The 13,342-nt window shown below is 41.9% G+C and overlaps 1 protein-coding gene across 12 annotated transcripts in view; it reads left to right on the top strand.

Annotated features, from left to right (window-relative positions):
* Positions 1–13,342, top strand: part of ADGRL3 (adhesion G protein-coupled receptor L3) — a 904,177-nt gene that overhangs the window by 756,723 nt on the left and 134,112 nt on the right. For 11 of the 12 annotated variants that reach the window (XM_059722208.1, XM_059722203.1, XM_059722197.1 and 8 more), the window contains 4 exons: positions 2,538–2,721; positions 4,325–4,447; positions 11,909–12,117; positions 12,835–13,011. In XM_059722208.1, the coding sequence (XP_059578191.1) occupies positions 2,538–2,721; positions 4,325–4,447; positions 11,909–12,117; positions 12,835–13,011 (693 nt within the window). The remainder of the gene's footprint in view (positions 1–2,537; positions 2,722–4,324; positions 4,448–11,908; positions 12,118–12,834; positions 13,012–13,342) is intronic. The other variant, XM_059722204.1, reaches the window with a different exon arrangement.

Genomic DNA, 13,342 nt, shown 5'->3' with positions numbered 1-13,342 from the left:
CAGCTAGTGTGATGATGATAAAGTTTGTGACCATCAATATGCTAAAAAACAGGTTCCAGGTCTAGTATGTGAATGTTTTACACATGTGTGCGTGTCACTGACACACATGCACACACACACATTTTGCTTTATATGAATAAGAACAGCTGAGGCACCAACACTTGTTGGGACAAGTACCTCACCTTATGTTTGCAAGAGTGGCATAGAACAAGCTCTTGAAGTTTTATGACTTGATTTTCCCAAAGTTTCAATATGCTTTAGTAAGCATGTTGGGTGCTTAATGGGTTAAAAAAATGAGGTGGTTAGTCTCAAGAGAAAAGAAGGTAGGTACATTTCCAAATTATGCTTTCTATATGTCAGTGGAGTACAATAGAGATTCCACAAAGGGTACATTCTGCAGTGTCTGCTCACTGCTGATGGACACGACTAGTGACATCAAAATGCACTTTGTACCTCACAAAGATGTTAATGCAATTGGTATAGTATCCATGATGCCACCCTGCCCTGTCTTCTACATCAGTAAGAGTGTCATTAGGGATTAAAAATGTCTGCCTCATCAGCATTAGGGGTGCCTATACATGTGTGGGGAAGCTACTCTAATGCGCTGTAATTACAGCACGTCAGAGCAGACTCGAGTCTGCTGGATCGTGCTAATTGGCATGGTCCAGCCAGCCTCCACGTCTCATGTATCAGAATCCTCACACTTCAAATGCCAGTGGGGGTACTTTAACTAAAGCTCATTCGACAAGCTTTAGTTAAAGTGCTCCCACCACCATTTTGAAACACAGGGACGCTAATACACAAGACACTGTGGGTGCTTTAATTAGAATGGCTCTTGGAGCCATTCTAATTAAAGCACCCTGCCCCCTATGCCTGGAACACATGTAAAAACCCTGGAAGTCTGGAGATCCCTGCATTTCCATAGGCTTTAGCCCAATTTATTATAAATATCATGTAAGTGATCTAATGGTTGAGCAATTTGAAATTCTACCACTCTGACTTAGCACTATCCCACCCTCTCCCTGCCATGACTTCACATGCTTGCCAGGCAGCAGTGGGTCAGACCTTCCCCCAATCCTGGTACCATATCCTTGGGTCATATACTTTTAGGGCCATGGCTCTCAGTCTTCCTAGAAAACAGGTCATGCCCTGTCCTGTTAATAAATGATCTTGTAAACTCAGGATTTGTAGCATGGTGGAGGTGGGGCAGGAGGGAGGAAGAATTCCCAGCTGTTCCTCTGAATAATCTGTGCCACAGTTTTGGGGTCTGTAAATTGCTGAAGTCATGCAGGGCTCTCCTTGCAGCACAGAAAAGTGGAGTAGCTTTGATGCCAGACCTTTCAGCACATGAAATGATGTCAAGAAAGGCAACTTTATCTCAAAGGGCAAATTAGTTTCTGAGGCTGGTATTAATTGGCAGCGGAGGTGTTTCATTATGAAGCAGGAATTTTTTAACAGCCAGTAACTAGTTATTATGAAAACACTAACCAGCAGAAGAGAACATTAGCTGGGCATGTTTTTCTTTTAAACATGTGCAGTCAATTTTGCTCACCGGCTCTGTTGTTCCCTATTTATAATCTTGCTAGCTACATACAAGCTGGGCCAGCAGTGGTTAGTAAGTGAGCGGGTGTTTTTAGTGAAGAAAAATCTTCAGGATCAGTCGGATCTGACAGCTGTAATTTACAAACTGTGAAGCTTGCTCAATGTCGTTTGCAGCCTAACGTGCAGCCAGATTAATGCTGGGGAAGTTCACAATGGGAGTGCTCCTTTTACTTAGCAACCTAGGGTGCATTGTACACTGTGGAAAGGATCCAAGTTGTTAGCACAGGGAAGACTCTTCGCTGAATGGAATGATTTGAAATGTGATACCTTATCTAAATCTCTAAGGGCACCCGCTGATCCTCTGGATGAAGGAACTCCTGAGGATCACAGGTAGCAGAGCCTCTCTGTTTATTACCTTGATAATAAGATAGCAGCACAGATGTTGAAGGGTTTACGTGGAAAGAGTATCCCTTGAGTGTACATTTTACATTGGCCGGGCAATGTTAGTGCAGTTAATTCTTTGTTAACCTGGAATAGCTGTAGCTGACATCCTGGCTCTGTTTCTTAAGTTCAGAACAGACTGTGGCTGTCAGCTCACTGCTTTGCAGAGATGCATGTTTTCAAATACACTTCCTATGTTTTCTTTAGAGACAAGCCCCCTCTGCCCCCTCCCCCCAACTTCCCAGAGCCTCCCTCCCCATCCTTTAACCAGCAAAGAGCACGGGAATAGAAATGATTTTTTTGGTCATTATGTTGTTCAGCTTGTAGAATGAAAGTTAGGCTTTCTTCCCTTGCTTGGTCAAGAGGAAAATTGATGAACAACTCCACTGCAGATTGCCATGAAGAGCGAGGGGGAATGGGACTGGGCAAGGGAGAATGGGGCTATTTTGTGTCTACATACAGTGATCTGCTCTGCTGACTGGGTAGAATGTATTTGTAGACTTCTTAACAGTTTGCTCAGACTCACAGAAGGCCTTTTTCACCCTCCTTTGCAGGCCATGGTTGAGACGGTTAACAATCTCCTACAGCCACAGGCTCTGAACGCCTGGAGGGACTTGACTGCAAGCGACCAGCTGCGTGCGGCAACCATGTTACTTGACACAGTGGAGGAAAGTGCCTTTGTGCTGGCTGATAACCTACTGAAGACAGACATCGTCAGGGAGAACACTGACAATATCCGTAAGTGAGCAGAGCCATTTGAAACGCTAGCAATTGCCAGTGCTTGCCAGGGAAAGAGATGCAGGAACAGGCTTGAGATGCAAGGTGCGAGATGTGAGATGCAAGGTGGCCCTATTGAAATTAATGGTACAAGCTCCATGGTCTTCAGTGGGAACTAGAATTTCACTCTCTGTCTCCAATCTAGTATAATTCACTTCATCTGAGTAAAATTCAGCAATACTTTCTCCCTTCATTTTAATGGAGGGAGAAAGTTCCTCTCATGGAGTACCATTGATTTTCACCAAGAATTGTGGAGTAAAGTGTTGTGTGTGGTTGACCAGTGATGTCTGCTTATACCTGTGTGAGATTTAAAAAAATTTTCACTTGAATAATGTAACTCTTTCCAAATAGTTCTTGGCTAACAGCAAGATCTAGTAATTGTAGGTGCAGATCAACTTTTACGGTTTGGCCCTAAAAGCGAGATCTATCCTTGAATAAATTAATTGCTTTTCTTTGAGTGATAAAAATAGGCATATCCCCCATAGGGTTCCCAGTGTCACATAAAGGTGTTGGTAAGAAACCTGAAGTCATTTCTCAAAGAGAACTCCCTTTATTATTCTGATTTATCACTTTCCAAGACCCATAGTGATGAGTGCCTGAGAATAAAGACAGTCTCAGTTTTTGGGATCTTGGGAGTTTCATCTGACTAAGAACTGAGTAAGACCTGCAGGATTTGTCTTGTAGTGATGCTATTCTACAGAAGTAAAATATTATAGAAGCCTTCATTGAGTCTACATATGTCATGTCTATATGTAGACACATGACTTCTTCTGTTTGTTGTTGCTTTTGTTATTACTACTATTATACCTAAAAGCCCAGGTGCCCTTTTGTTCAGCACAGCCAAAATACATAGCAAAGAGGAGGCACCTGCCTAGAAGACCTCAGCCTCAGTTTTTTTTCAAAAGACTCTAAACAAATTAAATGTTCAACTTGAAATGTGATGGGATTGAACACCTCATTCTGTTTTACTGCTTTGAAAATCCCAGACAATGCCTAATACACCTATGATAGCAGTGAGAACAGTTCACAAGAACTTTGTTCCTCATCATGCTTAATACTGTTTTGCTCAATTGAATATAAATATGTGGCTTTATTTAGCTGAGTGTTGATTTTAATTTAAAAAAAATCAAGCATGCTGGAAAACACCAGCCCTGTCACCATCTGCATATTAAATGATAATAGCTCTATTTTAACTTCTGTGACAACAGATACTGAGTATTGATAAAATCTACAGAATGTACCAAGAGCCAGTGGCAAAATACCAACACTTTCAGATTTTCACTTTTACCATTGTCCTGAGTATCCTTGGGCGCTTATTTCCACAAACTAGGAGTAGATTTTATTTACATTAAAAAAAAAATCTAAGCCTTTCTGCAGGGTAAAGACATGGAAAATAAGTGAAAGTTAAATGCAGAATCTAACACGCAACACTCCATACTGTTTCCTATGTTTACATTTTATTGCGAAAATGGTGTTGGGGCCATGATGTCTGTATACTGTGACTATTTTAGCGGTGGTTATTCTCCATGTTGTAACCCAGTGATCACTTGTCTCTTGCAAACAGAATTGGAAGTTGCAAGACTAAGCACAGATGGAAATTTGGAAGATTTGAAATTTCCACAGAACATGGGTCATGGGAGCTCGATCCAGCTATCAGCAAATACATTGAAACAAAATGGTCGAAATGGTAAGTGCAACGTTGTGTTGCTTTATGTATCTTTTGAGTTAGTTAATGCTTTGTATTACAGTTACATTGAGAAACAGTTTGTTAAGAGCTAATAAACGATTCCTAGATATTTTAAGCATGTTATAGATGTGAGAAGAATGTGTTGTAGATGGTTACAAAACATCAGAAGAAGGTGTAACCTTCTAGACATTTATTTATGTGCTTAATTTCCTGATTATTTGTGTTGTAATAGCACTGCACAGTCCCAGATGTGGCCCAGGATTCCAATATGCCAGGAGTTCTACAAACACCAAATAGCAAGATAGTCCCTGCACCAAAGCTCCCTCAATACAAGTACCATATTTACTCAAATGCAAGACAAGACAAGGTCCCTCCCCCCACCGCTGCCCCAGTCAGCATAGAGGAAAAAGCCTCTTGACTTATATTCACATACAAGAAAACCTCATTAAATAGATTTTCTATCATTAAACTGCTGCCAAAAGCAGCATGTGCTCAGTAATGGAAACCTGCTATGAATTTGATCAAATGCAGCCAACACTGAGCAGGACTATAAAACATATAGCCCATATTAGGCAAACATACTGATAAAAACATAACACAAGGATAGGTTAGGGTAGCCCAGCTGAGTAAGGTATATGGTAGTGTTCATTGCATGCAGTCCCCCTCAGCACCAACTCTTTTTCAGGTCAAGCTACACTGAATACATTTCAATGTCCTCTTCTCTCCCACAACTGGTTTGCACCTTTCTTTCCTATTTCAATGATTCCTTTTTTTTCACCAGCTGTAAATGTCTGGCAAATATCACCAAATAGGGCCCCAAATGGTTCACCCAGAACTGCTCTGTTATCCCATCCCTCAGTCCGTCACATCTGATTAGTGTGGCCTCATCCTTCATGAGGTGGAGCTGGACCAGGTTTCCCTGTGCCTCATTTACATATACATTTTTGGAGGATCCCAGGACTTGTGACAAGAACACCTGGTCCCAGTCATGAGTGGGGCACTACTTAGCACCTGGATCCTTTGTGGGGAGTATCTGGAGCAATTCTGAGGTGTGGGGTTACCATGGCTTGAAATGCGGTTGACTTTGCTTGGGCCCAGCCCAGTGAACTACATGGTAGATCACTAAGCCTTTTTGTTTTGGATTAATATCATTTATATGTTGTACTATATATAAGTAGGTAATCATGGGAGGGGAACAAATTAAAGGCAAACCTCCAATAATAATAATACCTGGAAAATGTTAACAAATTTATACATTTTTCATATACAGAATCTAAGTATTTGGGTGTCATCTTATATTCAGGGTTGTCATACATTTGAGTAAATATGGTAGATATGGAAAAATCAGAAGCAACTTTTGAATTGTTGGATGCCATAACAATTGATTACCTATTTAGTAAACTAGTTTTTTATAACATTATAATGAATGCACCTTCATATATAGTATCACTTTGATTTGCTCAGCTGAGAAATACATTTTTGTCCTTTTCTCTCTTTGCTCTTGCTTCATAACATCTGAGGAAGTAAAAAAAAAAAAAACCTATAAGGCCTTACCCAGTTCCTTTTATTTGCTACCCAGACATTGCAAATTCACCAGAAGCTGAAGTCTGTATTCATGTGGTCAATGTGCAGCTCTCAGATTTGTTTCTTCTGCTTAGAAGTGCAAATAAACTCTGTGCTACAGCAAAACAGAAGTGTCTTATACACAAAACTTATCATGCCAAACCCCGTAATAGCTGATAATCAGGCATGTTGGGGGGAACGAGTTGATGTGGGTGCATATGAATTAATTTTATAATGGTACCAAAGTCATGTTCATGACTCTCTGATGTTCCAACCCCTTACAAATCTTTTCTGCTCCTTTGCTTAGATATCTTGAATTATTTTTTTTTGTTTTCACTTTTGAGCACCTATAGCGTTTATGATGCAGGAAGCATGTTGAATATTAATTGTCCCATGCCCTTGACTTCATGCTAAATTGGCTGATTGGAAATCTGTTTTATTGCCAAGTGACTGTCAATCTTTGGGAGTGCCAAGGGTCTGTCAGTGTGCCCTGGTTTCTTAAACATTGTTGCCAGTGTGGGATAGTACTGAGCATAGATGGTTAGTTAGCATCTGTTGTCTGCAGTGGGAAATTTTACATAGGATAAAAGGCTTGCTTGAAAAACTGTTTCAAAGTGCTGCACAGTGCAAACATTGAAGGAAAGCAGGGGGAAACAACAGCAAACAATGATAACACAAAAAGCCAACACACCAGAAAGAGGTGATTAAAAGTTATGAATTCAAGTCGTCAATGCTTTTCTCTCTAAAGCTTACGAGCCTCTTGATATAATATGAATTAAAGATGATGTTATATGTGAACTGTCTTTAAGCTGCCAAGCCATTTATTTCTAGTTCAGTAATTTGAGCAGAAACATGGGTTGATCTATCTCTATAGATCCACTGTAGACCAAACCAGGGACTGCCAGGCTCTGTTTGTACTAATGGGCCTGACAAATTCCTATTTATGAGATCCATTAAAGTAAATACTCCACTCATTTACTTTATTGTTCTGTAATGAGTGTATGTTCTATGGGGGTTGCTTTTAAACATTAGCCTATATGTAGGGGAAAGTGGTATAATACATACTTTGATAGCTGTAAAGTAGGCAAAATATACAGTAATAGGACAATTTTGAAGCTGGGCAATAGAGGTAAAACTGTTAAGAATCCTAAAGACAATGGTTTTCAATAAATCTTGAACTTGCAGCAAAATAATGGTATTTTGTCACCCACTGTACTGGCAACAGGATTTCACCACTAAAATGTACAATGGAAAAGGAATGTTTATTCTAGAGACAAGGAGTAAATTCTTGTCTCCCTTCAAGTCAGTGGCAAAGCTCCAGTAGACTTCAGGGGTATGGCATTTCACCATACACACATGGCCTTTAGGACTCTGTCAAGATCAAGAAACTTTTAACAGAAGAAATTTTTAAAGAAAGCTTTAGATGCAAGGAAGGAAAAATCCATGTTCCTGAGGGTGGTCAAGGCATTCTGACCAGTGTAGAATATGGACTCACCAGCACTGTTGTGATGTGAAAACCTATGTCTAGGATAAAATTCAGAACTCTGTATTTTTTCACTATTCCCAGATTTTCTTGCTGCAAACTACTTGGCAGTATTTTTTTTTTCCTTGCAGCTGACTTGATTAGCTTCTTAAAGTCTGATTGTCACTGTGCTTTCCTAATGTGAGAACAGCCATCACTATAGAGAAGGATAGTAGATAGCAAGATAGCAGCTGTGTCCCAAGTCAACCCCCCCGCAAACATTTCAGAGATTTGTCTGCCCTTGTTAGCTGCTCTTTGAAAGCAGTAGCACATAGGTTCATCAAAGGGCCAGATCTTTAGCTGGTGTAAATCATCTATGGTCTATTAAAATCAATAGACATACATGGCTTTAATTTGTATATATTTGGAAGCAGTAGTAATAACCTTATGCATTCATGAACTGCCTTCCCTCCCAAAGCATGAGACATTGAAAAAAATCACTAGGAAATTGATATTAAAGGGCACATGAAATTAATGCGAATGACTAAACTCCAGTGCATACCATGCTAGAGGTTATTGCTTCCAGTTGCAGCATTTTGACGTGTGCCCAGGACAACAGCAGTTTGAGCTGGGGTAGGGCAGCTGCAGCTGGCAGGGGACCAGTGGGGTTAGCCTGCCAACCTGGGGCTGCTCTGACCCAGCTCAACATGCTTCAGGGGACTGGCTAGGGCAAAAGGGTGCTCTAGTGTGGGGCTAGCCAGCAGACAGCCCCTACACTGAAGCACCCTCATGCCTCAGCCAGCCCTGTCAGCATCTACATGTGCATTGCTGCACATTGAAGAACTCCGCTGCAGAATAATACTTGTATGTACGGGTACTAACCTACAGCTGAGTTCATTAGCATCCTGCAGCCTAATAGGGTTGCACGGGTAGATTTGAGACTTTACTGCGGTGCTAACTAGGCAGCTCCTCAGTAAATGTCTCATGTAGATACACCTAGAAAGAAGTTTCTGTTTTGCTGTGGTTATTTTAACTGAAAAATTGCAAGCTTCAAATAAGATCTTGTTACTGTTTGCAGTTCAAGGGACTTAAGGACACAGCTGGTTACCACTAAATTGACCTCACTGTGGTTGTAGCTGTTTAGCCTGGAGGACAGTCTATTGGACTGGGACTCAGGAGACCTGGTTTCTAGATGTGGTTCTGCTACGGTCTTGCTGGGTGAAACTGGGCAGCTCATTTCCCTTTATGCCTCAGTTTCCCCATACATAAGCAATAGCTAATAGAACCACAGGACAGGAAGCAGCTTCCTGGATTTTCATGCTCAACCGAAAGGTTATGGTAGGCAACCCCATAGTTCAACATTAATCTTATCAAGCTCCACCTTAGGAGAAGAGGGAGCAAAAGGCTAAGTATTTCTGTTGCAGGGATGTTCTAGAACCTTTAATGGTTGCAAGCCTTTCTCTGGTTTCCAGCTTAAATTTATGCATGGCTAATTTATCCCCACTTGTTCTCATGCCAGCTTTGTCTTCAGGTTAAATAGCTCTTCTCCCTCTCTCATGTTTGCCCCTTTGAAATATTTACAGACACCAGCCATCTCCTTTCACAGCCTTTTGCTGTGTTACACAAGCATGTCTCTTAGTCTCCTCTCATAAAATAGGCTCTGCATTTCCTTTCCCCCTTCATAATGATACTGACCTCTTTTTCATAAAATGCATTGAGACCAACTGATGAAAAATACTGTATAAGAGCAAGGTATTGTTATTATCCCAGCAGTGAATTTCTTCAGTCTGACTCCCTCATTTAAATCACGTGTTGTGTAACATATAATTGATTCTGTATCTTCCTTAGCATTGGACATGATTAAAAAAAAAACAATAATTATAAAAGAAAACGAATCTCACTCCATTTCCTATTTTATAGTCTTTGCAGTAATGTGCAAAAAAGCGGTAAAGTGGATTGCTTCTGTTAAGAACCAATTTGCTGGTAGTGTGGGTTTTATGAAACATCCCTAGCAATGGGATTATATGGAAAGGGAGAAAATCTGGTTGAAAAATAAAATGGATTCTTTTGTGGGGTTTTTTAGGAAAAAAAATATACATGAGATGGGGCTGGGTGGTAGTGGCAGATTGCTCAAAAATTATAGTTTCATAGTTGGTAGGGTCAGAAGGGACCTAAGGAGATCATCCAGTCCGACCCCCTGCCATGGGCAGGAAAGGATGCTGGGGTCAAATGACCCCAGCTAGGTGGCTGTCTAGCCTCCTTTTGAAGACCCCCAGGGTAGAAGGGAGCACCACTTCCCTTGGGAGTTGGTTCCAGCTCCTAGCTGACCTGACTGTGAAGTAGTGCCTTCTGATATCTAGCCTGAATCTACTCTCAGTCAACTTATGGCTGTTGTTCCTTGTTACTCCCGGTAGTGCTCGGGGGAACAGGGACTCTCCCATTGCCTGCTGGTCCCCCTTGGCAAGTTTATAGGCGGCCACCAGATCCTCTCTCAGCCTTCTTTTGTGTAGGTTGAACAGGCTCAGGTCCCTTAGCTTCTCCTCGTAGGGCCTGCCCTGCTGCCCCCTAATCAAGCGCGTGGCCCTTCTCTGGACCCTCTCAATGCTGTCCACATCCCTCCTGAAGTGCAGCGCCCAGAACTGGATGCAGTACTCCAACTGTGGCCTGACCAGTGTTGCATAGAGGGGGAGGATCACCTTCTTGGACCTGCTCGTGATGCATCTATGGATGCATGACAAGGTGCGGTTAGCCTTCCTGACCACGTCCCCACATTGGCAGCCCATGTTCATCTTGCAATCAATAGTGATTCCAAGATCTTTCTCTGCCTCTGTGCTGATGAGAAGGGAGTTCCCCAGCCTGTAGGTATGCTGCTGATTCTTCCTCCCCAGGTGCAACACCTTGCCCTTGTCCATATTGAAACCCATCCTATTCTCATCCACCCACCTCTGTAACCTGTCGAGAACTAGTTGTATCCTGTCCCTCTCTTCTAGCGTGCTCACTTCTCCCCACATCTTAGTGTCATCTGCAAACTAGAACAAGGTGCTTTTCACCCCCTCATCCAAATTGCCAATGACAAAATTGAACAGTGCGGGCCCGAGGACCGAGCCCTGGGGAATCCCACTGCCCACATCTCTCTAGGTTGAAAATAACCTGTCCATGACCACTCTCTGGGTACGACCCTCCAGCCAATTTGCAACCCATCTGACTGTGTAGGCGTTGACACCACAAACGCCTAATTTTTTAATGTGGATGGGGTGAGAGACAGTGGCAAAGGCCTTCCTAAGGTCCAGGAAGACTACGTCCACTATGACACCTGCATCCAAGGCTTTTGTGACCTGGTCATAGAAAGCCACCAGGTTGGTCTGACAGGATCTGCCTCTAATGAACCCGTGTTGGTTGCCCCTAAGCATAAACTCCCCTGCTGGCCCCTCGCAGATGTGCTCCTGGATAATTTTCTCAAAGAGCTTCCCCAGGACCAAGGTAAGACTAACGGGCCTATAGTTTCCTGGGTCCTCTTTCCTCCCTTTTTTGAAAATGGGGACCACATTGGCCCTTTTCCAGTCATCAGGCACCTCACCAGAGCACCACAAGTGCTCGTAAAGCTTTAGTCTTGATGGAAATTTTAAAATCTTTTCACCTTCCCCCGTTCCTTGCTCCACCCCACTCTTCTTTTGGAAATAGGTAATAGCCTTTATTTTCTCATTATGTTTTTCATGTTGGGCTAGACTGTCATGATCCATTGTGTCCTACAGATGTGCAGGTGTCTAACAGAGAAGGGTATGCAGTTCTTAGTACCACATCTTTTGCCATGAGGGGAAGAGACTTCCTTACCTTTTTTTCCCATGGAGCAGAATACTCACACTGGTATCTTAAGCCAGGACTTCGTCCATTTGCTCATCCCAGCGCTCTCTACCTTTTTCTCACCAATTCTAATACAATGCTACTCAGGACTACTACAGAGGGTAGTATTAAGTAATCAAGGTATGCTCTCCCCACCCATGGGCAATCTAGTTGGCTAAATGGAGCTCTGGTATTTGAAGTGGGAGTGGAAACTGATTTATATGTGCAAGACATCAATACTTTTATTTACTGAAAATATCCTTGTATATGCAGGGAGCTGTGCTAGTCTGAAGTCAGTCAAAAGGCAAGGTAGAGATGCACCTTACACACTAACTAAGTAAGAGAGAAATAAGCTTTCATGAGCTTGAGCTCCATTCATGAGATGCGGCAAATGCAGTCATACATAGCCTGATAGGATACTTCTTTAGAAACTAGGGTCGTAAGCCCCAAAACACAGCTTTGGTTTCAACAGCACAGGTAGGGAGGAGGAAGTTGTAACAGAAAGAGCATTTTTCTTATAAGAAAGAACTATTATCTTGAACACAACCCTTTGAGCTGGATTGGTATGATTTCTAACTTATCTCTGTACTTTGTAGGTGAAATCAGGGTGGCTTTTGTGCTGTATAACAACCTGGGTCCATATCTCTCCACGGAGAATGCCAGCATGAAGTTAGGAACAGAGGCCATGTCAACCAATCACTCTGTCATAGTTAACTCCCCTGTCATTACGGCAGCAATAAACAAAGAGTTCAGCACTAAAGTTTATCTAGCAGATCCTGTGGTGTTTGCTGTCAAGCACATCAAGGTAAGGGGGCATGGCGGGTCTGTGAAACTTCATATTTAAATGGTTTTTCATTTTATTTCTAAAACAACTGCAGCAGAAGTCCTCAAGCTGGGCAGCCTACAGTGCCCAAGCAGTCCTAGATCAAACTTTGAGTTATGTATTTGTTACTGCCTTTGTGCTTAATGTTTTTATATGGATAATGCCTCTTTTACATTATACTAATCAGGCTAGGGAAAGGGACACTGTGTAGAAGTCTCATCATTCAATTGCTAACACAAGTCATTCCGTGATTAAAAACTACCAATATATTAAAATAGCCCATAATATTATTTTATCCTGGTGGCAGGGGATATTAGAGGAAATGGAATTACCCTGGATGAGGACAGCTAGCCCTCCAGTAGCCAAGCAGAGTCAGTGCAAAAGTTGATTGCTTAAAGCAATTAATTTCTCTGCTCTGCAATGCAATGCAAATGAAGCAATCTTGTTCTGAGGGGTTGACTTACATCTGTGGATGAAATTAATCAAGAACAAAGAACTAAGTTTGCATTAACAAAGACAGCAGCAACAATCTAACTTTCTCTGGCATATACAACTAATACTTGACATATAAACTGTGGCTAATTGTTTATGTGAAATTAAAGGGTGATAGTTACAAAGTGGTTCTGGGAAAAGAGAGTGCATCTAGAAATCTTTGAAGCCTTACAATTTTTACTGCATTTATTCATTTCTTCCCCGCAGCAGTCAGAAGAAAATTTCAACCCTAACTGTTCATTCTGGAGCTATTCAAAGCGCACAATGACAGGTTATTGGTCGACGCAAGGATGTCGGCTCCTGACAACAAATAAGACACACACTACATGTTCCTGTAATCATCTAACCAACTTTGCTGTCCTGATGGCACATGTGGAAGTTAAGGTAGGCACTGCAAAGATATGGGCTACAGATACATTAGGAGGGAGGAAGGGCTAATGCCATTCAGTTTTGTCTCAGTGAAGAGATAAAGCTTAACAAACTTGTTATCCAAAGGCCATTCTAGTTATAGAACCTGCCTGGCATAATTCTGCCATTGGTAATTCATGTGCTGCTCCCATTGACTTTATCTGGAGCTGTGTGTGATTTGTTCAAGGGCTGTTTGGCTCAAAGTATGTCTAGCTGCTAAATGAGATGAAGAAGTAAGAGCTGTCTACCTAAGCAGGCCAACTGTGGAGATTACATCTCTTCTTCAGTGTTTTGCAGACCTGGCTTA

The sequence above is a fragment of the Alligator mississippiensis genome, chromosome 2 (assembly GCF_030867095.1).
Source record: "Alligator mississippiensis isolate rAllMis1 chromosome 2, rAllMis1, whole genome shotgun sequence".
In the NCBI taxonomy this organism is placed as follows: domain Eukaryota; kingdom Metazoa; phylum Chordata; order Crocodylia; family Alligatoridae; genus Alligator; species Alligator mississippiensis.
The sequence above is the reverse complement of the archived record's forward strand: the minus strand, read 5'-3'. Positions and strand labels throughout refer to the sequence as shown.